The sequence below is a fragment of the Salvelinus alpinus genome, chromosome 24 (genome assembly GCF_045679555.1).
Source record: "Salvelinus alpinus chromosome 24, SLU_Salpinus.1, whole genome shotgun sequence".
Classification (NCBI taxonomy): Eukaryota; Metazoa; Chordata; class Actinopteri; order Salmoniformes; family Salmonidae; genus Salvelinus; species Salvelinus alpinus.
The window spans coordinates 31,724,219-31,751,841 of record NC_092109.1 but is presented as its reverse complement, the minus strand read 5'-3'; the positions used below and the strand labels follow the sequence as shown (position 1 = coordinate 31,751,841).

The 27,623-nt window shown below is 43.9% G+C and overlaps 1 protein-coding gene and 1 long non-coding RNA gene across 3 annotated transcripts in view; one reads left to right on the top strand and one right to left on the bottom strand.

Moving 5' to 3' along the window:
• LOC139551815 (uncharacterized) overlaps positions 1 to 5,042 on the top strand; it is a 31,608-nt gene extending 26,566 nt beyond the window's left edge. Inside the window, exon 4 of the long non-coding RNA XR_011670327.1 lies at positions 5,024 to 5,042. This is a non-coding gene — a long non-coding RNA (uncharacterized lncRNA). The remainder of the gene's footprint in view (positions 1 to 5,023) is intronic.
• Positions 5,043 to 16,624: 11,582 nt separating this feature from the next.
• Positions 16,625 to 25,641, bottom strand: LOC139551812 (actin-binding protein WASF3-like). 2 transcript variants are annotated; one of them, XM_071363169.1, is made up of 9 exons: positions 25,528 to 25,641; positions 24,311 to 24,461; positions 22,085 to 22,219; positions 18,843 to 18,996; positions 18,637 to 18,754; positions 18,302 to 18,483; positions 17,937 to 18,170; positions 17,517 to 17,821; positions 16,625 to 17,390 (listed from the first exon to the last, which is right to left on the bottom strand). In XM_071363169.1, exons 2-9 carry the CDS (start codon positions 24,441 to 24,443, stop codon positions 17,233 to 17,235), a joined length of 1,419 nt encoding a protein of 472 aa, XP_071219270.1. In that variant the 5' UTR covers positions 24,444 to 24,461; positions 25,528 to 25,641; the 3' UTR covers positions 16,625 to 17,232. The 2 variants fall into 2 exon arrangements, with proteins under 2 accessions (XP_071219270.1, XP_071219271.1); XM_071363170.1 differs by having other exon boundaries at positions 24,311 to 24,464; positions 25,528 to 25,630.
• Between the last annotated feature and the right edge of the window lie 1,982 nt (positions 25,642 to 27,623).

Here is a 27,623-nt window from a genome sequence, read left to right as displayed (position 1 = left end):
AAACCTGTTTCAATAAAAGGTCAAAAGGCTACCCTCCCATTATTTTCTTGCAGACATACCCATTGTGTAACATCCTACCCAGACTTTAAGCTATTTTACATATGAGAAACCCTTCACATTGTGTCAAAGTATGTTTGGTCCCCACAAGTATAGTTAAACATGTACACACACATAAGAGAGTCTGGTGCTGCTCTCACACTTTCACTTTCCACTTCTTAGAAATCACTGCTGGATTTGACTGAGTTATTGTAACAGTGAGTTCAAAGTTCAATACGGAGTCGTAGGTTATAAACATGTACAGTCGTGGACAAAAGTTTTGAGAATGACACATATATTAATTTCCACAATGTTTGCTGCTTCAGTGTCTTTAGATATTTTTGTCAGATGTTACTATGGAATACTGAAGTATAATTACAAGCATTTCATAAGTGTCAAAGGCTTTTCTTGACAATTACATGAAGTTGATGCAAAGAGTCAATATTTGCAGTGTTGACCCTTCTTTTTCAAGACCTCTGCAATTCGCCCTGGCATGCTGTCAATTAACTTCTGGGCCACATCCTGACTGATGGCAGCCCATTCTTGCATAATCAATGCTTGGAGTTTGTCAGAATTTGTGGGTTTTTGTTTGTCCACCCGCCTCTTGAGGATTGACCACAAGTTTTCAATGGGATTAAGGTCTGGGGAGTTTCCTGGCCATGGACCCAAAATATTGATGTTTTGTTCCCCGAGCCACTTAGTTATCACTTTTGCCTTATGGCAAGGTGCTCCATCATGCTGGAAAAGGCATTGTTCGTCACCAAATTTTTCCTGGATGGTTGGGAGAAGTTGCTCTCGGAGGATGTGTTAGTACCATTCTTTATTCATGGCTGTGATCTTAGGCAAAATTGTGAGTGAGCCCACTCCCTTGGCTAAGAAGCAACCCCTCACATGAATGGTCGCAGGATGCTTTACTGTTGGCATGACACAGGACTAATGGTAGCGCTCACCTTGTCTTCTCCGGACAAGCTTTTTTCCAGATGCCCAAAACAATCGGAAAGGGGATTCATCAGAGACAATGACTTTACCCCAGTCCTCAGCAGTCCAATCCCTGTACCTTTTGCAGAATATCAGTCTGTCCCTGATGTTTTTCCTGGAGAGAAGTGGCTTCTTTGCTGCCCTTCTTGACACCAGGCCATCCTCCAAAAGTCTTCACCTCACTGTGCGTGCAGATGCACTCACACCTGCCTGCTGCCATTCCTGAGCAAGCTTTGTACTGGTGGTGCCCCGATCCCTCAGCTGAATCAACTTTAGGAGACAGTCCTGGCGCTTGCTAGACTTTCTTGGGCGCCCTGAAGCCTTCTTCACAACAATTGAACCGCTCTCCTTGAAGTTCTTGATGATCCGATAAATGGTTGATTTCGGTGCAATCTTAATGGCAGCAATATCCTTACCTGTGAAGCCCTTTTTGTGCAAAGCAATGATGACGGCACGTGTTTCCTTGCAGGTAACCATGATTGACAGAGGAAGAACAATGATTCCAAGTACCACCCTCCTTTTGAAGCTTCCAGTCTGTTATTCAAACTCAATCAGCATGACAGAGTGATCTCCAGCCTTGTCCTCGTCAACACTCACACCTGTGTTAATGAGAGAATCACTGACATGTCAGCTGGTCCTTTTGTGGCAGGGCTGAAATGCAGTGGAAATGTTTTGAGGGGATTCAGTTCATTTGCATGGCAAAGAGGGACTTTGCAATCAATTGCAATTCATCTGATCACTCTTCATAACATTCTGGAGTATATGCAAATTGCCATCATACAAACTGAGGCAGCAGACTTTGTGAAAATTAATATTTGTGTCATTCTCAACTTTTGGCCACGACTGTACATACACAAAGAGCTTAAACCTAACACTACTATAAAACAGTCATTTACAATATTTCAATACTGAATGTATTATTGTTTAAACTCTATGTATTTCTGATGTTTTTATTTTGATTGGCAGCCTACAGGTACAGGTCTTATAAAAACGTATAAATGGGTAATGTACCTGTAACTTCCCCCCATACAAAACAATGACAAAACAAATAAATACTTGGTCAAAGACCACAAGAGAGTCTGATGCTCCCAGACTTTCACTTTCGACTTCTTAGAAATAACTGCTGTGTTTTACTGAGTTATTGTAAGAGTCAAAGTTAACATATTTGCCTAAGACACAGACTACAAGTGTGTTGATACAATAGGGCTGGAGGATGTAGACATGTTGGCTGGGTGGCGTTGGAGGAGTGGGATGGGAGGTTGGGGTTGGAGGAATAGGATGGGAGGTTGGGGTTGGGGTTGGAGGAGTAGGATGGGAGGTTGGGGGTGGAGGCCCACTTCTTTTTTGTTTTTTTGTAGTGGCACGTTAGCTAAACATGTTAGTAACCAGCCTATCCGTTTCCCCCTCCCCTCCTCTGATAAAACCGTGTACTCTAATTGGTTGGTTAGAAGTCATGGGCTAATAATGAGAGAAGTTTAACTATAAATGTTTGAGCAGCAACAGCAGGACATCACATCCACTTCAAGATTCCAATCCTGAGAACACCTGCAGACTGAGCAGAAAAGGTAATTATCAAACTAAACTACTCTGAACAAACTTTTAGTGTCACCACACTTAGACTACGTGGAGAAGTATTTGTGAGCTTGGGGTTGTGAACAATAAAAAGGATGACTGTATATATTATGTCTGACTACCTGTATAGGTTTTTTTTACACATGGGCTGTACATCCATGTGTATGCTCTGCTCTACGACCACGTAACCTCTGACATCTGCCTTTAACTAAATGGATCACTGCTAGTGTCACGCCCTGACCATAGAGATCCTTTTTATGTCTCTATTTTGGTAGGTCAGGGCTTGAGATTGGGTGAGCATTCTATGTCTGGTGTTCTATGTTGTCCTTGTTTAGTTGCCTGTGAGCACTACGTTGGCTTCACGTTTCATCTTTTGTTGTTTTGTGAGTTTGTTAAGTGTTCTATGTTTAATAAATAGAAGAATGGATTCAAATCACGCTGCGCCTTGGTCCACTCCTTCAAACGGCCGTGACAGCTAGGATATGAGCGAAATATATGCTCCCACACTTCTGATCACAAACAAAAATAACAATGGGAGATTCTCAGATGGGTAAAAGTCCGTCCTCTCCTCGACTCCTCCGTCCTCCTCTACTCCGTGACCGAAAAACCGATAAGTGGTTGAGTGGTCAAGGAGAGAGTCAATTCGTTAGTAGGCGAATGGAGGAGTGTCCTCGACTACTCCTGCCAAGGAAGCACAAGAGGACCCTACTTGAATCCTCCGTGGAAGAGTTTTGAGGTCCACCACATCCCATTTGAATAAGCTCTTGTTTTGTCAGAGGAGAAAAGCATGCATACGTTAACAATGATACTCTACTTATCGCTTTAAATGTAAAATGTCTAGCACAACTAGCTTCATTTATTTTTACTACTTGTTTTGTGATTTCACCCTTGACGCAACCATGTACAGATCCTGCAAATAAAATGTATTTTAAAATAAAGTCGATTTAAATAAATGTTTGGTGTTCACACAACAGCATCTGGGGATGCTGGCCTTCTAGGCAGAGTTGCAAAGAAAAAGCCATATCTCAGACTGGCCAATAAAAAGAAAAGATTAAGATGGGCAAAAGAACACAGACACTGGACAGAGGAACTCTGCCTAGAAGGCCAGCATCCCGGAGTCGCCTCTTCACCGTTGACGTTGAGACTGGTGTTTTGTGGGTACTATTTAATGAAGCTGCCAGTTGAGGCGTCTGTTTCTCAAACTAGACACTCTAATGTACTTGTTCTCTTACTCAGTTGTACACCGGGGCCTCACACTCCTCTTGCTATTCTGGTTAGAAACAGTTTGCGCTGTTCTGTGAACGGAGCAGTACACAGAGTTGTACGAGATCGTCAGCTTCTTGGCAATTTCTCGCATGGAATAGTCTTCATTTCTCAGCACAAGAAAAGACTGACGAGTTTCAGAAGAAAGATCTTTGTTTCTGGCCATTTTGAGCCTATAATCGAACCCACAATTGCTGATGCTCCAGATACTCAACTAGTCTAAAGAAGGCCAGTTTTATTGCTTCTTTAAATCAGGACAACAGTTTTCAGCTGTGCTAACACAATTGCAAAAGGGTTTTCTAATGATCAATTAGCCTTTTAAAATGATAAACCTGGATTAGCTAACACAACGTGCCATTGGAACACAGGAGTGATGGTTGCTGATAACGGGCCTCTGTATGCCTACGGTGCATATTCCATTAAAAATCAGCCATTTCCGGGCCTCCCGGGTGGCGCAGTGGTCTAGGGCACTGCATCACAGCGCTAGCTGTTCCACCAGAGACTGGGTTCGCGCCCAGGCTCTGTCGCAGCCGGTCGCAACCGGGAGGTCCGTGGGGCGACGCACAATTGGCCTAGCAGGGAGGGTTTGGCCGGTAGGGATATCCTTGTCTCATCGCGCACCAGCGACTCCTGTGGCGGGCCGGGCGCAGTGCAAGGTAGTCAGGTGCACGGTGTTTCCTCCGGCTGGCTTCCGGGTTGGAGGCGTGCTGTGTTAAAGAAGCATTGCGGCTTGGTTGGGTTGTGTTTCGGAGGACGCATGGCTTTCGACCTTCTCCCGAGCCCGTACGGGAGTTGTAGCGATGAGACAAAATAGTAATTACTAGCAATTGGATACCACGAAAATTGGGGAGAAAAGGGGATAAAAAATGTTTTTTTAAAGAAAATATCAGCCATTTCCACAAGGAAATTTCGAAGTGACCCCAAACTTTTGAACGGTAGTGTATATGTAATAAAGTGTTGATGTAGTGAAACAGATGTTATTGTTATAGTAATGAACTTTAGATGGTCTGTGGCACTGGCCTCTCCCCAGGCCCTGACACAGTCATGGTATCACAGCAACTAGACTGATTTTAAACTAGAAAAACTCAATAGATAAATGATTGAATATTGTAAACTGTGTCAAATCAGCAAACTTTTAACTTTCAGTTTATTTTTTACACTGGCTGTTTCCCAGTGACTCTCCTCACTCCCTACTGACAGCCCTGTTACCAGAACGATGTCAAGAAACCAGCCTGAAGGTATGTTTTATGAATCACACTAGACAGGACAGGAGCAAGCTTAAGATAATCGTATTTAGAATAATGGAATATAGAGGTTGGGAATGGGGAATGCGGAGTGACAATAACTCTCTCAGCTTTTTGAGACTGTCTCTCTGTTCTGTGTTCACAGTTGACGGCATAGAGGTGAACGGGCCCAAGAGCAGCACTGATTTTGAGTGGTCGGATGACCATAAAAAAGTAATGCAGACATATGAGGTTGGAAGTGTCTCTGCAACCGCCGGGCCGACGAAGGCCACATTGGGTCTGGCAGCTACCACCGGCTTTGATATAGGCAAGGAAGGGGTCGGGGCACAAGTTTTGGGTACAGGCTTCTCTGTCGGGAGGACAACATCTGTTTCTCTGTTTGGTAGCAAGTTGGAGTTCAAACTCTGGTGACACCACCACTCAGAGCCCAGAGGTCCACTGCTTTGGAGATGTATTAATTCCACCTGTTTAGTTCTCTTATAGCCTACAGACAAGGATTCAGGGCCACAGATGTGCTTGGCTTCTTTTAAACTTAATGAAAACATGTGTATTGTACTTAATCAGTGGACTGTATTTACAATATATTATCAACTCTATTGGTGACTGTTCTTTTTTATGCACATACACACACACACACACACACACAGGTATGTATATGTATAGATGGGTTAGCTGACAACGTCACAAAAACAATTTGCACTCTTCAATTGGGCAGAAGTCTGTGAGTTGTTGTGGATAGCCAGATGGCTAGCAACAATGACAAGAAACTTCCATGTGGGGAATCGTAAGTGGCTTGTTTCAGCTAGTTTTATCTTGTTCTTGATTACATGTTTTGAGGTGTGTTGACGTTTTTCATGTTATTGCTAATATGGCTCAAATTCACTAGCTAGCTAACCAACAACTGTAACGATGTATCTGAGAGACATTCAAGTGCTCATTGTGCAAATGTATTTATGTTTTCAACAAACTTGAGGCCAAGTATAATTTGCATGTTGTCAATATTCTAAGCCAACCCTGTCTGTTTTGCCCCATAGTTGCACACACATCGGTATTGTTGCTAACTAATCAACCTATACATGTATCACAGAAGCCTCTTCTCCCCCACAGCACAATTTCACCCCCTAGTGGTCAAACTCAGCTGCTGCAGAACAGGACAGGCCACTTTGTTTCTTTTGGGGCTGGATTCATCCGCATACACACGCACACACACGCGTGGACAAACACATGCACTTTGTTGCACAGTGATTTCTGAATCAGAGATCTGAGATCAGACTAGCTCCATGTTAATAGCAGCTACATCGACTAGAAGGCAGGGCCGACAGATAGCGTAGCGGTTAGGTTGCTAGTCCGAATCCCCAAGCCGGCAAGGTGGAAAAATCTGCTGTTATGGTCTTGAGCAAGGCCGTTATAACAACTGCTCCCCGGGCGCCGATGACATCGATTAAGGTAGGCCCGCCGCACCGCTCTGATTAAGAAGGGTTGGGTTAAATATGGAAGAAGAATTTGGGTTGAATGCATTTAGTTGTGCAACTGATTAGATTTTCCCTAGACCCATTACTATAATTTCGCATAACAAATGAAAAAACTGATATATACCTTTCTGTCCCTCTCCTTCTCCCTCTCTCTCTCCCTCCCTCCCTCCATCTCCTCTCTCTCTCCCTTCTCTCTCTCTCTCTAGCTCCATACAACTCATTTGGGAGGTCAGGGGTCAACCTTTGATGTGGTCCAGTCCATCATGAGAGAGATCCAGAGCACTGGGCCCCTAACACAGAGCATCTAACGCATACATCACTTTATCCTAGTGCCGGGTCTGACACACACACACACACTTATGCATGCATGAGAGGACCTGAAAATGAGCAAAAGACATTGAAAATACATATTTTTGGTTGAAAAGCCCATGAAAAGCTGCATTTAAGATATTGTGTTGGCTAGCGTATAGGAAAGTTCCCAGCACCTCGATATTGATCCCATTTGAACTGAACTCAACGCCAGTGTCAATGGCCCCACCCGTCTTGATCTTCAATGGCCCGGCGGATGCCGATGCACTCACGAGCGCCACCTTGGCCTTCACTTATACACACAGCAGGGACACCTCAGCAACAATGCCAGCTTTTGGCCTCTGGTTCGAATATGCGGTCTTAAATTTTACTGTGATACCCTCCAGCCTTCGCGCCTCCAGCCTTCGCGCCCCTTCCCAATTTGGGCATGCAATTTCCTGGTTTATTCTCTAATCCATTCCAGAAGCAGCCCTCTTGTAGGATTCCTTTGTGGTAGTTTACAGGGCCAGACAAAGTTGTGTATGGTTTCCACCCATCCATTGCTGACTGCTCTAGCTGAAACACAGAACGGAGAGACAGTCTCAAAATGCTGGGAGAGTTATTTTCACTCCCGCTTTCCCATCCATGAACTGCATTGTTGGTTAAGGGCTTGTAAGTAAGCACTTCACAGTAAGGTCTACACCTGTTGTACTCGTTGCAAGTAACAAATTACATTTGATTAGATTTTTTTATTTGACATGGCATAATTAAAACATCAAGCTATGGCCTAATTCTGTTACTGCAGTTATGTCATAGGTTGGTGTTGTCATGGGTTGGCGTTGTCATCTTTTTTTTCTCCTTTTTTCCCCAAACACTTTATTATATGGGGGGGGGGGGGGGGGGGCATATGAGCAAAATGTTCCCTTCCCTAGCCTAGTCCTTCCCTAACCTAGTGGTTAGAGAGGTGGACCAGTAACCAAAAGGTTGCTAGTTTAAATCCCCGATCCGACATGGTGTAAAATCTGTCAATGTGCCCTTGAGCGAGGCACTTTGCAGTTCGTTTTGGTTATGTTTTAGATTATTTTGTTCCCAATAAAAATGTATGGTATATAATGTATTGTGTCATTTTGTAGTCACTTTTATTGTAAATAAGAATATGTTTCTAAACACTTCTACATTCATGTGGATACCACCATGATTACGGATAATCCTGAATGAATTGTGAATAATGATGAGTGATAAAGTTAGAGGGTCAAAGATCATATGCCCAAGACATGCTAACCTCCCCTGTTATTAGTAACGGTGAGAGGTTAGCATGTCTTGGGGGTATGATGTTTGACCCTCTGTAACTTTTTCACTTATCATTATTCACTATTCATTCAGGATAGTGTGTCACACAACCAAAACTAACTGCAAATGCATCCAACACGTTTGTAGAGTCACAAGAATTATAGGAATTTGGGACTAAATACTAAACATTTGACTACTTTATTTGTAAGAATAAAAAACTAAATCTGTTTCTCTCAGCAATTGTGTTAGTACAAAATAATATAATTGTAAATTTGTTCAGAGCATACAATATAGCTCAGTATTTTAATTATTTATTTTATACAGTCATTATTGCTCATCTTTATCAAGGGTGTGTCAATCATTTTGGACCAGTGTATGTAATAATCAGCATAGACTGTTGGAATGTATACTGTTGCTGATATTCTTTAGTAAATGCCAGTTCACTATCAAACTCACTATCACAGTGGCAAAGTGCTTCTCCAAAAGGTCCGCCCAGTCACCTGACAGCTGACCATATTAAGATGGCCGCCACACACACACACACACACACCACAACAATGAATTGAACAGCAGTCATTGATGAAAAGCACATTATCCTTGAGGCGAAGAGAGGAACACAGCTGGATGAGATGGGGGTAGCAATAGCGGAAGCATTGTGCGATTCTGTTGGCGCGAGTACAGTTGGTGAGAATGAGGGGATGATGGTGAAGAAGATTGGAGTAAAAAGGGCTAAAGTTGGAAAAGAACATCAGTTTATGGTTGGAGAGCGATTCACAAGCAAGGATGATTTTGGGGGGGTGACACGTTTGGTCTCTCGAAGATGGTGAAGGACGAATCGGGAAAAGTGGAATCGGTCAGTGTGACCAGGAGTGGTTTGATGTGCATTTTGTATGTGTCAAAAACGCAAAAGGAGAAAGTTCTGTGGCTCTACAAGATATCAAAGTATCTTGTAGAGCAATGATTTTCAGAGTAGCGCACCGGTTAAAGGTGTCATCTCTGGTGTGTCGTTGGACATAGTGGCTGTGTGGTTTAGGGATAACATGCCAGGAGTGGTAGAATCCCGTCGCTTGAATTGAATGATAGACAGAAAGAAGGAGCAATGCCAATCAGTTTTACTGTTTTTTGATGAAGTGGTTCTCCCGACTTATGTAAAACTTGGGTATGTGAGATATGAGGTGAGACCATATGTACAGAAGCCACTGCAGTATTACAATTGTAAAAAGTTTGGACATGTGGCAAGTGTTTGTTTTAGGAATAAATGTCATAGTTGAAGAGTCAGTTGAATCATGTTACTGTAATGGGAATCACAGTGCCCTGTAAGGATGAAGGAGGGTGCAGTAGCAAGGGTCAGGGCTATCCAGCAGCTCCTATGTGGTAGCTGTGAAAATAGCTGAAGGAGTGAGTAGAGATGAGATGGTAGTGGACGTCCCACAGTCTGCAGTGAATGCCATGTAGGAGAAGAAGGTGGACTTTGTTGCGTTTTATAGCGCAAGTGATAAATTGCACTAATCAAACTAATAAATCAAAGAAGCTAGACATCATTGTGAAGGCAGAAAATAGATTTCTGGATCTCCAGGACTTTACAGCCGGAATGTTACAGGGAGTACTGACTATAGAGGTTCCCCCCTCCCAGGTTCCTGATCCTGTGCAGGGATCTTTATAGACATGTAAATCTGACTGAAATTCAGGGTAGTAGAGTGAAATTGTTTGTGTTTTGGGTAATCAGTATGAATTTGATCATCCAAAACAGATTTTGTTTTTGGGGGATTTTTTTACTACTTCGTACAGTAGGTGGCGGCAATACACCTTATGAGTGTAGTCTGCCAATAAACCTCGAAGAAGAACAACAGCCATCATCTGAAGACCAGCAGTATGCATCATTAACCAAAAGTGAGTGATCTGATGTTTTGTCTTACTATGTACTTTGATTTGTCCTATAGTGTCTGACTTATCAGATGATGTTCTTGAACTTTACTTTTGATGCTGTAATCGCCCTATTGTTTGCCTGTGGCTATTTAGCGTTAGCATTTTGTTCATTTAAATTTAAGACATTTCAGTATTGCTACTTATACCACCCTTTGTTTAGCATTATATGGAAAATGTCTTGATGAATTGTGCCTTTGGTAATTGTAGCTTATTGTGGATTTATGTTAATAACTGTCACTTGTTTCCTTTGAACCATACATAATACATTTTTTATAACTTAAATGTCCTCTGATTGACCTGCGCAAATAAAACAGATCAAAGATAAGTTTTGAATCTCTATGACAGGAGCCCTTGGGGGGGGGGAATCACCGTTCACTAAAACCAGCAATACAGTCCTTTCAAAACTAGACCATTTCTTACATGGTCCTTCAAGCGGGTTTTTGGTGGCTACCAAAAAGACTGTATAGAAGACATTCTCATTTAGCCAGCTCTCTGTAAGACATACGGGCAGGACGCCCAGTCCAACAGCGCCAAACACCGAAGCAGTATGGCTATGAGCACTTTCACCTATAGGTTGGCAACCTCCACAGAGCTGATGCACCTACCAACAGTACAACCAGTGCACCACCTCCACAGCAGAACCAGCAACAAGAGCTGAACATAGTTAATGTCTCATCCTCATCTTTGTAACAAAGGAGTACAGTGGAAGGCACATTCCATCAAAAAGTGAACACAGAGGTCTGTATCTGCGTTTTATCCGAGTCTCACACTATCCTGAGTGTGCAATATGCACTCAACAGAACAGAGTTACCTAATACTTGTATAGGTCTGTCTGTGCTTAGAGGGATTACCCCTCCCGCAGCGGAAGAGGCATTAGGAGTGGAGAGATGGCAGGAGTTTACATTGTGTACCTGTAGGGAGACTTGTTAATACAACCACAGTGTCTATGACCCTGGGTAGGCACCTTCTCAAACTTTGCTAAGCCTGCTTCTGAGGGCTTAGTGTGTCTGGGGCCCTGGCCCTACACTTATCTACTTGTACTGGCTCACCCTACCAATATTCCATTTGTATGACTGATGCAAAGGGTCAGAAACGTTCTGGTAAATTTCCCATGGGAAGGTAAGCCCGGGAATTTAGCTTAAATTCATCAAAAAAGTTAAGCTAACAGTGAACCTTTTTTGTGGGATACACAAGGCAGATCTAGGTCTTGTGGCATATTTTGGTTAAACTATCCCCAATTCAATGGAATTTCAACCCTCTGCATGCACAGTGCATTCTTCCATCACATGTGCAGTGCACTCTTCCATCACATGTACAGCTGATTCTACAGCTGATCTTGCACACTAACACGGAACCCAAACCGTGTGCGCCATCGTGCATACATTTATTTTGTCCCCCTACACCAAACGTGATCACGACACGCAGGTTAAAATATCAAAACAAACTCTGAACCAATGACATTAATTTGGGGACAGGTCGAAAAGCATTAAACATTTATAGCAATTTAGCTAGTTAGCTTGCACTTGCTAGCTAAGTTGTCCTATTTAGCTAGCTAATTTATCCTGGGAGTTATTTTACCTGAAATGCACAAGGTCCTCTACTCCGACAATTAATCCACACATAAAACGGTCAACCGAGTCATTTCTAGTCATCTCTCCTCCTTCCAGGCTTTTTCATCTTTGAACTTATATGGTGATTGGCATCTAAACTTTCATAGTATTACCACGACGACTGGCAACACAGTTCGTCTTTCAATCACCCAAGTGGGTATAACCAATGAGGAGATGGCACGTGGGTACCTGCTTCTATAAACCAATGAGGAAATGGGAGAGGCAGGACTTGCACCACGATGTGCGTAAGAAATAGAAAGATCTTCTATTTTAGCCCTTGGCAACGCAGACGCTCGTTGACGCGTGCGAGCAGTGTGGGTAAAATAATAGAATAACAGATTTCTAAATTTATTTTGCAACGCTTGCGCACGCAACGCAAGCGGTGTAGTCAGGGTATTATGAGATGCTATTGAGCCCACACTACTGTCTGAGCCAAGGACTACTTGCTTTCTGGTAAGTTTTGATTACAATACTGGGTGGGGTGAATATATGTTATATTACCATTTTTTTGTTAACTAGTAAATAGTAGCCTACAGCAAAGTGTGTTTAAATCATTTATAACTTAACAATTTCTGCTAGTTAATTTTTGCTACCATGTGGGTTTTAGCTTGCTTGAGCCTGCTAACTGAGGAGTGTTTCATTTTAAAATGTTTATCTTACAAAAGGAGTTGTTTAATCTAACTGCTTAACTATTTAGCTGTACATGAATTGGATTTTTTTTTTTTTTTACAAAAAAAAAAATCTAATCTTTACATGAAAATGCCACGGGCACTATCTGATGTGTGGAGACATTTCACTGCACCTAATGTAGAAGGAAAAGCTGTGTACATTTGCAAATACTGTGCCGAATCATATGTGAAGAATGCAACAAAGCTACAGAATCATCTGGCCAAGTGCATAAAGTTCCCTCAGCGCTCACAACAAGCAACCTGACAAAAGTCCCTCTACTTCTATTTGGGGTGAAAATGATGAATCCGACAACTTATCGATAGCAACAGCTCATGGTCCTCCTGGAATCAGAAGTGTTTTTGACTCAATGGAGGAACGAACGTAGTCATAGAAATGCTGATGAATGACTTGCTCAAGCTGTGTATGCAACTGGTTCACCTCTGATGCTCACAGGAATGTGTATTGGAAGAGATTTCTGAATGTTCTTCGCCCAGCAAACACCCCTCCAACCAGACATGCTTTATCTACTCATTTGCTGGATGCAGATTTCAACAGAGTTCAAGTGAAGGTCAAGCAAATCATAGAGAAAGCAGACTGTATTGCAATCATCTCTGATGGGTGGTCGAATGTTCGTGGGCAAGGAATAATTAGCTACATCTCCACCCCTCAACCAGTATTCTACAAGAGCACAGACACAAGGGACAACAAACACACCGGTCTCTACATTGCAGATGAGCTGAAGGCAGTCAATGACCTTGGACCACAGAAGGTATTTGCACTGGTGACAGACAATGCTGTAAACATGAAGGCTGCTTGGTCTAAAGTGGAGGAGTCCTACCCTCACATCATGCATTGAATCTGCTCCTCAAGGACATCATGGCACTGAAAACAATGGATACACTCTACAAGAGAGCCAAGGAAATGGTTAGGTATGTGAAGGGTCATCAAGTTATAGCAGCAATCTACCTCACCAAGCAAAGTGAGAAGAATAAGAGCACCACATTGAAGCTGCCCAGCAACACCCGTTGGGGTGGTGTTGTCATCATGTTTGACAGTCTCCTGGAGGGGAAGGAGTCTCTCCAAGAAATGGCCATATCAGTCTGCCGATATGGACAGCCCCATCAAGAGGATCCTCCTGGATGATGTATTTTGGGAGAGAGTGGTAAGCAGCCTGAAACTCCTGAAACCTATAGCAGTAGCCATTGCATGGATTGAGGGCGACAATGCCATCCTGTCTGATGTTCAGACTGCTTGCAGATGTAAGAGAAGAAATCCGTACTGCCCTGTCCACTTCACTGTTGCTTCATGCAGAGGAAACTGCTGTTCTGAAATACATCAAAAGCGTGAAGACTTCTGCCTGAAGCAGAACCCCAAGTATGCTGGCAAGTGCATCCTGTCTGGTGCAGAGATCAACAAGGCCTGTGGTGTCATCACTACCGTGTCTCGCTACCTTGGCCTGGATGAGGGTAAGGTTCTTGGCAGTCTGGCGAAGTGCACTTTCAAGCAAGGGCTTTGGGATGGAGATGCAATATGGCAGTCGTCCCAACATATCTCATCAGCCACCTGGTGGAAGGGACTTTCTGGATCTGAGGCTCTTTCCCCTGTTGCCTCCATCATCCTCCAAATCCCACCAACACCAGCCTCCTCAGAGGGCAACTGGTCCTTGCTTGGGAACACACACACCAAAGCATGTAACATGCTGACCAATACAAGGGTTGAAAAATTGGTGGCCATCGGGGCAAATGAGGCTTTTTGAGCCTGACAACGAGCCATCCTCAACAAGATTGGAAAGTGACAGTGAAGATGAGGTCAGTCTGATGTTCAAGAGGTGGACAATGAGGAGGTCCAGGGAGAAGACACAGAATCCTGACAGGAAGACAACCAAACCTTTAGTCTAGAAACTAGCATTTTACAGATGTATGTTGAAAAAGTTTTTGGGAGATGTGATGGATAATTGGGGATCATTCAATATTCCCTTTTGTCGTTTAGAGTCAACTCATTTAATTAAAGTTCAATTCGTAACAATTGTTTTTCTATTGGAAGGATTTAATCATTTGCAATTATGTCTACTTATGATAAGGTAAAAAGTTTGTCTCCATATGATACAGTAAATATATCCAGTGCAAAAAACAGCTACATTTAAATGATTAATTTGCATATTTCCGTTAATTCCCATATTCCTGTTAATTCCCACGGAAGGTTTCCACCTCTGAATATTCCCCAAAATGTGCAACCCTACTGACGCCTCATATAGAATTCATGCACAGGTGTCATTCAGTCATAGGAGCCTGTCCATACAGTCAGTACATTAGACAGCTCACGCTGTATGAAGTCCTTGACTAGTCTGCAGTCTACTTGAGGTCTTCTACTCACACTGTCACTCTTCATTCATGTCTACTCCTGACCTAAATTGTGTCTCTTTGTTTACCTGTTCAGTCTGGCAGCAGTAAAGATACAGAGTACCTTCAGCAGTGGGCAATCCCATTCCGAATGATACAGGAAATGGTTTCCTCTCTTCAAGTACATAACTATTTAGGAGTCATCATATAGAGTGGATTCTTCCCTGATAGTTACAGTTGTCATAACATTTCAGCATGATAAACATTTGCAGTTTGTTGATAGCGAGAAATCTATCATTCATATCTTAATCCCAACATTAAGAATGAATCAATCTACACTGAACAAAAATACAAAATAAAATATCCCAGAAATTGTCCATGCACAAAAAGCTTATTTCTCTCAAATTTTGTGCCCAAATTTGTTTACATCCCTGTTACTGAGCGTTTCTCCTTTGTCAAGATAGTCCATCCACCTATCAGGTGTGGCATATCAAGAAGCTGATTAAACAGCATGATCAATATACAGGTGCACCTTGTGCTGGGGACAATAAAACACGACTCTAAAATGTGCAGTTTTATCACACAATGCCACCGATGTCTCAAGTTGAGGGAGAGTGCAATTGGCATGCTGACTGCAAGAATGTCCACCAGAGCTGTTGTCAAATAATGTTATGTTAATTTCTCTACCATATGTCACCTTCAACATCGTATTAGAGAATTTGGCAGTATGTCCAACCGGCCTCACAACCGCAGACTGCACTTAACCATGACAGCCCAGGACCTCCACATCCGACTTCTTCAACCTACGGGATCATCAGAGACCAGCAACCCAGGCTGCTAATGAAACTGTGGGTTTGCACTACCAAAGAACTGTCAGAAACCGTCTCAGGAAAGCTCATCTGTGTGCTCGTCATCTTCACCAGGGTCTTTACCTGACTGCAGTTCTGCGTCGTAAACAACTTTAGTGGGCAAATGCTCACCTTTTGATGGCCACTGGCATGCTGGATGAATCCCACTTTGAACTGTATCAGGGAGATGGCAGAAAGCATGTATGGCAAGCAGTTTGCTGATGTCGTTGTGAACAGAGTGTCCCGTGGTGGGGTTATGGTATGGGCAGGCAGGCATAAGCTGTGGACAACAAACACAATTGCATTTTATCTATGGCAATTTGAATGCACAGAGGTACCGTGATGAGATTGAGGCCCATTGTCATGCCATTCATCCCCTGCCATCACCTCATGTTTCAGCATAATGCACAGCCCCATGTCGCAAGGATCTGTACACAAATCCTGGAAGCTGAAAATGTCCCAGTACTTCCATTTTCACCAGACATGGTTACCCATTGAGCATGTTTGGGATGCTCTGGATCCACATATGACAACATGTTCCAGTTCCTGCCAATATCCAGCAAACTTCGCACAGCCATTGAAGAAGTGGGACAACAGGCCACAATCAACCTGATCAACTCTATGCAAAGGAGATGTCACGCTGCATGAGGCAAAGGGTGGTCACACCAGATACTGACTGGTTTTCAGATCCACGCCCCTACCTTGTTTAAGGTATGTGACAAACAGATGCATATCTGCATTCCCAGTCACGTGAAATCCATAGATTAGGGCCTAATGAATTTAAGTTGCCATATGAACTAACATTTGTTGTTTATATTTTTGTTCAGTATAAGGTGAATTAAACATGAGCACAGTGCCACTCGGGTCAGCTTGCATATCATCTCAAATATATCTCTAGAATACATTTGACGAGGAATTGACAAGCCATTCCTAATGTGTGTCATTGGTTATACTCCATCCCATTTTAAACACAGTCGAGCTGGAATGTCTGTTCAGAGACGGTCTCATATGCTTCAGCGAGAACCTCATCTTTCTAATGGTCGACTAAGAGACAGTTCAGAGGTGATGAGAAGTCACATGAAGATCAGCTAAGTATGTTGGAATTTTATTGACGTTAACATTTAAGGGCATAAGACAATAAGTAGCCTACACGGTAATTGTCTTATCAGGAGTGTACACATTGACACAGGTCGTGGCACAGACATTGGAGTAAGCAAAAGAAGATGACAAATTCAGATAAAATCATATAAATTATGATTAGTGACATTGAGAGTACAGTGTTGGTGATTTATTTAGATGAAATGATCATGTTGGTGTCTGAGTAAAAGAGCTCAGACAGCTCTGTAGGTACAGTAGGAAAAGGGGGAAATTCACCACTTGGTTATTTGGTCCACATACCTTTGAGTGATTTCAGCTGAATCTCAGTTCATCAGGAAACTAATTTGCCTTAAAATTAAGTTCATTCACCTACTGGACAAAATGGCTAAAACTAAAATGAAACTGTGTCCTCAGCCTATGCCCACTAATCACTATGAACCATAATATGGTCATCGGTCTGTAAAAACAGTGTCCCTGACCGCATATGAGACTCTCATTCATCTGTACAGCTGTACCACATCATATCCGTTGTGGGATAGTTGGGCTGGAGGAGAGATGTGTCCATGGTGTTTGGTCACCGTGTGGGGGCGGTGTCAGGGTCAGTCTGACCAGTCGTTGTCCTCCAGTTCGGAGTCGTCCTCTGAGTCGCTGTAGTCCACTGCGATGCGTCGGGACAGGATGGTGGCCACGTCGTTCCCCACAGGCTCCCGCTTGGCCTGCTGCTCCTGCTGCTCCTGCCCCTTCTTCAGCTGGATACCTGAGCAACACAAACCCAGTCACACAGTCTAAACATGAACTTCTGTGCAAATACTTCTTTGTATATATTTTTTTACCTCTGCTGTCTCCAGAAGAATGGTAAACATCTAAGTACAGCTAAACTTACCCATGCGAATAGCTGACAGAAGGTCACTTCGTGTACCAGTGACAGGCTGGGTGTCCTGTCTCTTCCAATCACCGAGTCCTGCCACTTGGGGGGGAGCGGGAGGGACTGGTGGTGGTGGAGGACCTGGGGGAGGTGGAATCATATGGGGTCCTGGGGGAGATAGCATTGGGGGACAACAGCCTGAGGATCCAGTAAGGGGGGTGGGGGACACCATGGGAGAGCCAAAGGCTGTCTGTGCAGATGGGATAAGAGGGGCTGGGGGAGGAGGAGGTGGTGGTCCAGAACTGGCATAGTACTCCATTATACTGAGAGAAAGAAGATGTTCAGTTTTAGAACTCTACATTTGAGGTAACAATTAGTATAAACAAATCAGATTCACTAATCTATATTACAGATTCCTTATTGTTACAGTAACAATACCTGTAGTCTGCAGGTGGAAGCGTTATAGTGCCATTCATTCTCTCAGTGGGGTGATGCAGAGGGTTGGGGTACTGTGTGTGGTTGAGAGTCCCTTCTCTGTAGCCGACTCCGATGCTGTGGTACTCATGCTCTACAGACTCATGGATGTCTGCAGGCTGGTAGGGGTGAGCCAGGGTGTGGTTGGATGTAGCATGGGGAAGGCCTGGAGCAGTTGGGTAGTCTGGCAGATCATATCTAGACAACAAAAAGTCATAATTAACTCTACACTGATAACATTTTAATATGCCATTTGAAAAACAAACGGTGAAGGAATCCTTTGCTCAGGAGAGATGAATATAGTCCTAGTGGGGGATGGAACCACTGACCTGCTCTCCGGGGAGAGGGAGCCCTCAGACGACACCCCCCGGTGGAGAGAGTGAGGGTGGCGATGGTCTGGGCGGAGCTCTTTGTCGAACGCCATCATGTTCCACTCGTGACGGCGGTTTCGGGCTTTACGAACCTTCTTCACCTCACGCTGAAGTGTGCTGTCAACACATCGCTTCTGCTCCTGAGAGAGAGAGAGAGAGAGAGAGGTCATTTTGCAAATAGGTGTGGAGTTATACAGGATATTGTATACACAAGTTGCTCAGAAGAAATGAGCTGTTCAGAAGCAAAATACAAGAGTCTTTTTTTTAAAAGTGTGATATTAAGAGTCTTTCACCCGTTGTCTTCTTCTCTCCTTTCTCTTGTCCTCCGTGTCCTGCAGCATCTTCTCTCTCCACAGGTCAAAGAAGTAGGACGGGTCTGTGTAGAACTTCATCCCATCAGTGTGGTCATCTCTGTGTCAAAACAGAGACTAGTTAGCTATTCGTCACGACCTTGAGGTTAAAGCTCGTCTGGTGATTGTGATGCATCCACACAGTGAACCTGTAGGCAGAGAGGATGCTGAGAGGAGGAGGCTTGTCGCTGGTGTTGTACATCTCTGCCACAGGGTTGGACGTGCTGCTATTGGACACCACCTGCTGGTCCTGGACTGTGGAACTCTTAAATGCCTTCCTCATGTTGATGTCCTGCAGAGAGACTGGAGATCAAAACAGAGAATGTGAGATTGATAGAAAGGTAAGCAATTAGAAGATACTGAGATAGAAAATAATAAACATTATGGGCCATGCAGAACCAGAGACAAGGAGGACGGGTCCATTATTCCGGCGCCAACAGAGATGGCCACCTCGCTTCGCGTTGCTAGGAAACTATGCAGTATTTAGTTTTTTTACGTGTCATTTCTTACATTGTTACCCCAGGTAATCTTAGGTTTATTACATACAGTCGGGAGGAACTATTGGATATAAGAGCAACGTCAACTCACCAACATTACGACCAGGAATATAAATTTCCCGAAGCGGATCCTCTGTTTTGCCCACCACCCAGGACAATGGATCGGATCCCAGCCGGCGAACCAAAACAACAACGCCGTAAAAGGGGCAGACGATCTTCTGTCAGGCAGCGGTCTTCTGGTCAGGCTCCGGAGACGGGCACATCGCGCACCGCTCCCGAGCATACTACTCACCAATGTCCAGTCTCTTGACAACAAGGTAGATGAAATCCAAGCAAGGGTAGCATTCCAGAGAGACATAAGAGACTGTAACGTTCTTTGTTTCACGGAAACATGGCTCACGAGACACGCTATCGGCGTCGGTACAGCCAGCTGGTTTCTTCACGCATCTCGCCGACAGAAACAAGCATCTTTCTGGTAAGAAGAAGGGCGGGGGTGTATGCCTTATGATTAACGAGACGTGGTGTGATCATAACAACATACAGGAACTCAAGTCCTTCTGTTCACCTGACTTAGAATTCCTCACAATCAAATGCCGACCGCATTATCTACCAAGAGAATTCCCTTCGATTATAATCACAGCCGCATATATTCACCCCCAAGCAGACACATAGATGGCCCTGAACGAACTTAATTTCACTCTATGTAAACCACATATCCCGAGGCTGCATTCATTGTAGCTGAGGATTTTAACAAGGCTAATCTGAAAACAAGACTCCCTAAATTCTATCAGCGTATCGATTGTGCAACCAGGGCTGGTAAAACCCTGGATCATTGTTATTCTAACTTCCGCAACGCATATAAGGCCCTCCCCTGCCCTCCTTTCGGAAAAGCTGACCACGACTCCATTTTGTTGCTTCCAGCCTATAGACAGAAACTAAAACAGGAAGCTCCCGCACTCAGGTCTGTTCAACGCTGGTCCGACCAATCTGATTCCACGCTTCAAGATTGCTTCGATCACGTGGACTGGGATATGTTCCGCATTGCGTCAAACATTGACGAATACGCTGATTCGGTGAGCGAGTTTATTAGCAAGTGCATCGGTGATGTTGTACCCACAGCGTTTATTAAAACATTCCCCAACCAGAAACCGTGGATTGATGGCAGCATTCACGCTAAACTGAAAGCGCGAACCACTGCTTTTAATCAGGGCAAGGTGACCGGAAACATAACCGAATACAGTGTAGCTATTCCCTCCACAAGGCAATCAAACTAGCTAAGCGTCAGTATAGAGACAAAGTAAAGTCGCAATTCAACAGCTCAGACACGAGAGGTATGTGGCAGGGTCTACAGTCAATCACGGATTACAAAAAGAAAACCAGCCCCGTCGCGGACCAGGATGTCTTGCTCCCAGACAGACTAAACAACTTCTTTGCTCGCTTTGAGGACAATAGTGCCACTGACACGGCCCGCTACCAAAACCTGCGGAACGTCCGTCACTCCAGCCGACGTAAAACATTTAAAGGTGTTAACCATAGTACCCTCCAAACTCGTCATCAAGCTCGAGACCCTGGGTCTCGACCCCACCCTGTGGGGGCGGGTACTGGACTTCCTGACGGGCTGCCCCCGGGTGGTGAAGGTAGGTAACAACATCTCCACCCCGCTGATCCTCAACAATGGAGCCCCACAAGGGTGCATTCTGAGCCCTCTCCTGTACTCCCTGTTCACCCACGACTGCGTGGCCATGCATGCCTCCAACTCAATCATGTTTGCAGACGACACTACAGTGGTAGGCTTGATTACCAACAACGACGAGACGGCCTACAGGGAGGAGGCGAGGGCCCTCGGAGTGTGGTGTCAGGAAAATAACCTCACACTCAACGTCAACAAAACAAAGGAGATGATCGTGGACTTCAGGAAACAGCAGAGGGAGCACCCCCCTATCCACATCGACGGGACAGTAGTGGAGAGGGTCGAAAGTTAAGTTCCTCGGCGTACACATAACAGACAAACTGAATTGGTCCACCCACACAGACAGTGTGGTGAAGAAGGCGCAGCAGCGCCTCTTCAACCTCAGGAGGCTGAAGAAATTCGGCTTATCACCAAAAGCACACAAACTTTTACAGATGCACAATCGAGAACATCCTGTCGGGCTGTATCACCGTCCGGTACAGCAACTGCTCCGCCCACAACCGTAAGGCTCTCCAGAGGGTAGTGAGATCTACACAACGCATCACCGGGGGCAAACTACCTGCCCTCCAGGACACCCACACCACCCAATGTCACAGGAAGGCCATAAAGATCATCAAGGACAACAACCACCCGAGCCACTGCCTGTTCACCCTGCTTTCATCCAGAAGGCGAGGTCAGTACAAGTGCATCAACGCAGGGACCGAGAGACTGAAAAACAGCTTCTATCTCAAGGCCATCAGACTGTTAAACAGCCACTACTAACATTGAGTGGCTGCTGCCAACATACTGACTCAACTCCAGCTCACTTTAATAATGTAAAAAATGTATCACTAGCCACTTAAAAAAATGCCACTTCATATAATGTTTACATACCCTACATTACTCATCTGTATATACTGTACTCGATACCATCTACTGCATCTTGCCTATGCCGTTCTGTACCATCGCTCATTCATATTTTTATGTACATATTATTTAATTCCTTTGTGTGTATAAGGTAGTTGTGGAATTTTTAGGTTAGATTACTCGTTGGTTATTACTGCATTGTCGGAACTAGAAGCACAAGCATTTCGCTACACTCGCATTAACATCTGCTAACCATGTGTATGTGACAAATAAAATTTGGAGGATAACTAATGACTTGGTTATTCTCATTCAACATTAGAGATTCATTTTTTACCCTTATCCCCTGACCCCAACTGACCTTCTTCCACAGTGGAATCCAGCTGGGTGACCTTGACGGCCAAGCGGTCGATGCGGTCTTGGAGACCGTTTGCACGCAGGTAAAAGGTGTTAGCCTCACTAAACAACTCTCCAAAGACATCCTCTGCATGTTTACCTGAGGACAGAGAGGAGTCATTACTACAGACTTTCACCGTGTCCAACTGGTCGGACAAGATGAATGGAGAAGTACACTTCATACTACACAGAAAAGAGCAAAGAGATACAGTTGAAGTCGGAAGTTTACATACGAGTTTTAATGACTCCAACCTAAGTGTTTTTCAACCACTCCACAAATTTCTTGTTAACAAACTATAATTTTAGCAAGTCGGTTAGGACATCTACTTTGCGCATGACAAGTAATTTTTCCAACAATTGTTTACAGATTATTTCACTGTATTACAATTCCAGTGGGTCAGAAGTTTACATACACTAAGTTGACTGTACCTTTAAACAGCTTGGAAATTTCCAGAAAATTATGTCATGAAGCTTCTGATAAATGATGTCAATTAGCCTGAGTCAATTGGAGGGGTACCTGTGGATGTATTTCAAGGCCTACCTTCAAACTCAGTGCCTCTTTGCTTGACATCATGGCGAAATCAGCCAAGGCCTCAGAAAAAAAAATTGTAGACCTCCACAAGTCTGGTTCATTCTTGGGAGCAATTTCCAAACGCCTGAAGGTACCACGTTCATCTGTACAAACAATAATACGCAAGTATAAACACCATGGGACCACGCAGCCGTTATACCGCTCAGGAAGGAGATGCTTTCTGTTTCCTAGAGATGAACATATTTCGGTGCGAAAAGTGCAAATCAATCCCAGAACAGCAAAAGACCTTGTGAAAATGCTGGAGGAAACAGGTACAAAAGTATCCATATCCACAGTAAAACGAGTCCTATATCGACATAACCTGAAAGGCCGCTCAGCAAGGAAGAAGCAACTGCTCCAAAACCGCCATAAAAAGCCACTACGGTTTGCAACTGCACATGGGGACAAAGATCATACTTTTTGGAGAAAAGTCCTCTGGTCTGATGAAACAAAAATAGAACTGTTTGGCCATAATGACCATCGTTATGTTTGGAGGAAAAAGGGGGAGGCTTGCAAGCTGAAGAACACCATCTCAACTGTGAAGCATGGGGGTGGCAGCATCATGTTGTGGGGGTGCTTTGCTGCAGGAGGGACTGGTGCACTTCACAAAATAGTTGGCATCATGAGGGAGGAAAATTATGTGGATATATTGAAGCAACATCTCAAGACATCAGCCAGGAAGTTAAAGCTTGGTCGCAAATGGGTCTTCCAAATGAACAATGACCCCTAGCATACTTCCAAAGTTGTTGCAAAATGGCTTAAGGACAACAAAGTCAAGGTATTGGAGTGGCCATCACAAAGCCCTGACCTCAATCCCGATACATTTAACCCAAGTTAAACAATTTAAAGGCAATGCTACCAAATACTAATTGAGTGCATGTAAACTACTGACCAACGGGGAATGTGATGAAAGAAATAAAAGCTGAAATAAATTATTCTCTACTAATATTCTGACATTTCACATACTTAAAATAAAGTGGTGATTCTAACTGACCTAAGACAGGGAATTTTGTATGAGGATTAAATGTCAGGAATTGTGAAAAAATTAATTTAAATGTATTTGGCTAAGGTGTATTTAAACTTCCGACTTCAACTGTAAATTGAGGTAAAGTTAAACAGACGGAGCAATTTAGTGATGGAGATTCAGACAACCAGCCAAATGATTGAGAATTGTCAAACAACGCTGAGACAAGAGCAAGTGATTGTGAAATCTGTCTCGATTCGCTCTCTCTGTCCCTCCCTCTCTCCTTTATTTGCTTCTGTGAAACTAAGCTCTACAGTAAGCTCTAATCTCCAGTGACTTTATACAATCCCGCCCCACACAGACACACAGTAATATGGATATGTATGGGCCAGATGTCTCATCCTCTAATTCTCTCTATCCCTCCCCACACTACAACGTACACACCTGTCAATATCAACATGTATTTTACCAAATCGATTCCAATCATTAAATGCAAAGTAAATTTATTTGCATAAGTTGTTCAGTTTTCCAGTGTAACAGGGATGAGGGTGTATAGGTCACCATTCTGGAGCATAGATGCATACATCTGGTTAAAAGATAGGTGATTACTTCATGTACATAACAGGGGGGGTGACTGTGTGGAAGGTGTGTCTTACTTAGACTGCTGAGCTGACGTATGATGGCAGACAGACTGTTGTTGGTGACGCACTCCAGCTCACTGCCAATCCCCTTGGGCAGCGCCCCGCGGCAGAGGTGCCGGGGATCTATGCTCCTCTTGACCAGGGGCATCCCCTCACATCACACCACCTGCTGGGACACAGCCACTGACAATAACCTCCACTAGACACAGCCAGACAATTCAGACCAGATGGTGTGTGAGACAGAGGCAGTCGAGTCAAACCTCTCCGGATTACATTACTAATCAAATCCCATTTGTCTTTATGTAATGCCATCAGAGCACATACAAGTTAGTTATCATGGAACAAACTACTCTTTACTTCATCCCAGAGTAATATTCCAGAGTAATGGCCAATATTCACAGCTAAGAGCTGTTCTTAGCACAACACAACGTGGAGTGCCTGGACACAGCCTTTAGACGTGGTATATTGGCCATATCACAAACCCCAGAGGTGCCTTGTTGCTATTATAAACTGGTTACCAACATAATTAGAGCAGTACAAATAAATGTTTTGTCATACCCATGGTATAAGGTCTGATATATCACAGCTGTCAGCATTCAGGGCTTGAACAACCCAGTTTATAAAATCTTATTTGAAGTAAGGATTATGCTATATTTTAAAGTTAGGGGCCTTGCTGTGCAACATATTATGAATGGTGACACATGCCATGCAAGACTGGGAGGAACCTCAGCAATGTTAAACTCACCATACAATAAAATAAAAAAACACTGGTTGAATCAGCGTCGTTTCCACGTTGAACGAACGTGGAATAGACGTTGAATTGACGTCTGTGCCCTGTGGGCTTGATCATCATGGCAACCTTGATCACACATTTATCAACAAACCATGAATCCAAAGCATCCTACAGATTTACCAATTACGCAAGCAAGAATGGCAAGGTTGTCCCAACCAGATGCTCTGAGGTGATTAGAAGAGCCAATAAGTACAACAGTTTCAACTGGGCGAACAGCGCACCGTTTGTTTCAAACCACTTTAGAGTGATGCCTTATCTTGATTGTAACAATTAAGTGCCTGCAACTCCAGATGGACCGGTTTATTACCGAAGAACGGTGGTCTGTGACCCGTGAGTGACCGAGGGTTTTAAATAGCATCACCCTAATTGTAGTAGCCTACATATAATACACAAACAGACATAACAAAGGTCGGGAAGATGATAAAGACGGGACGCTCACCTAATGTGTCCTTTTAGGAGTATTCAGCTGCAGTCCACCGGTAGAGTTGCCATCCTGTCCACTCATCTCACCAGGATTCTTTCTGTGAGGAGCAATCTCCCGCACAAATCAGCATCCAGGCTCAGAGATTTAATTAGAAGATTTAGTTGTGTCGTCCAATCAGGATCGCCAAAAACATCCATCGTGACAACCATGGGCAGTTTGACAGCGCGACATGAGTGAGTTTTCGGGATGATGACGAGAATCCCTATTTTAGAACACAAGCTTACATTACATAAATTGCATTATTAGGCCTTTGTGACTGGTTTAGCCCAGTTATTCTGAAATGTATAAATAAACACTCAAAAATGTGTCTTCGACGATATGACCACTTTCGGATTGTCAATGAATTGTTTCAAAAGAGAATGGATTCAATCAGGGGGTGACCGTTTGACCCCACCTAACAGCGGGCATCCTACCACCACAATGGTCACGCCCCGTTGTCAAACGACCTATTTTCTTACTTTTAGGCCTAGGAGTTTGTTTTTTGGCACATTCAAGCATTTTTGTCTGGCAGCTCTACAAACAGTTAATTTCAACTAGGCCTACATGAGAAAACAATAGTCACGATTAGTGAGTTTTGTGATTTTTGATTCTTGATGATGGAATTCCACAGTCGGATAACAATTTGTGATTACAAGATAGATTTTTTATCTTTTAGATTGCATGATCAGCATTATAGTCTATTAGACTCTTATCCTGCTACCAAATTGATATAACCAGTGCAATTCCATATTGCACACAGGGAAGTGATTACCTAAGGATGTCTTTCTCTGTCTCCGTTCGGTTTCTCCTTCTCTTTAGTCCAGCTGGATTCTGTCTCTCAGAAGAACCATGGGGCCATACTAGTGTTTGTCCCAGCCAGGCAGGGGTGCAACTTCCACTGGGGACGGGGGGGGGGGGGACATGTCCCCCCCATCCCCCTCAAATTTTGTAATTGCATTTTTGTCCTCCCCAGTTTGATCATTGGAATGTGATACAAAACGAGGCAACTGTGTGCAGACGCCTCCGAGCGGTCGGGTAGGCTGTTTAGAGTGTTTATCCGACTAGATGAAAAAATGAATTATAAGTTGCGCACCTGCAGCCAGGTACCACCTTATGGTGTGTGGGCATAAACACCACCCTTTCAGATTGAGATTCCCTAAAAACATGCCACTTTGATACTGTGACTTTTTCATAGCAGGTTAGGAGAAGTTACACAGAAGGTTAGGAGAATTAACGTAGCAGGTAAGGGGAATTAGGTTAAGGTTAGGGAAAGGGTTAGCGAAAATGATCTCCCAACCTGCTACGAAAAGTAACTTCCGGTTGTAGCTGTATCGAAGTGGTGTGGTTTTATAGTGTCCCCTTTCAGATTAGCCCATCCTGACAGATGGTATCTGGACCGTGGAAGTGGATTGGAGGTCTGGGAGCTTAAAGGCGCTGCATGGTCATTCTGACTTCTGCATAGGCTTTGCAGCGTTTACGGTGAAACGGCCTCTGCAGTAGTCAGGGCATGCATATTTATTGTGCTTCGCGCAGCAGCGCTGTTGAGCAGGGCTGTTGTCAAGGAAGTGAGTACAGGACCTCCCGCCCTGACCTACCATCAACCAATCATGTCAATGCGAAGCTATACGGAGCCCTCCGCATTGTTAAAAAATTTGGGCGGCACGTGACGATGCAGTAAGGAGCTCAATTTGGCCTCCGCATGCCTCTGGAGGCTCAGTAATTGCGTCACACCATCCATGCAGCACCTCCAACCACATTTTCAGATCAAGCATAAATTGGCTCTAAAACACACAGTGATTATTGCTGATGTGACGTTAATGGAGGTCTGTAGATCACTGTGCGCTAATGCATGATCTAACAGAAGGGAAGGGCCTTAATAAGAACTAAACGACAGAGTAACATATTGGTGCTTCTGTAATTTCAATAGCTCAACCCTATTAACCCTAATACAGTATTTACCCTCAATGACAATGCCACTGTTTATCCCAATGTTTTCACACATCGCTATCACTGCACCCATGTACACCGCCTGTCACTAATACCTCTATTAGGCTATTGTCATGACGTTGCCC

What these genes read in the sequence shown, in the direction of transcription:
- LOC139551812 (XM_071363169.1), bottom strand. Translation starts at nt 24,443, where the DNA reads ATGCCCCTGGTCAAGAGGAGCATAGATCCCCGGCACCTCTGCCGCGGG. An exon ending in AGCATCCTCTCTGCCTACAG is followed by an intron (nt 18,755 to 18,842) that starts GTTCACTGTGTG and finishes GTTTTGACACAG; the next exon opens with AGATGACCACACTGATGGGA. An exon ending in AGGAGAGAAGAAGACAACGG is followed by an intron (nt 18,484 to 18,636) that starts GTGAAAGACTCT and finishes TCTCTCTCTCAG; the next exon opens with GAGCAGAAGCGATGTGTTGA.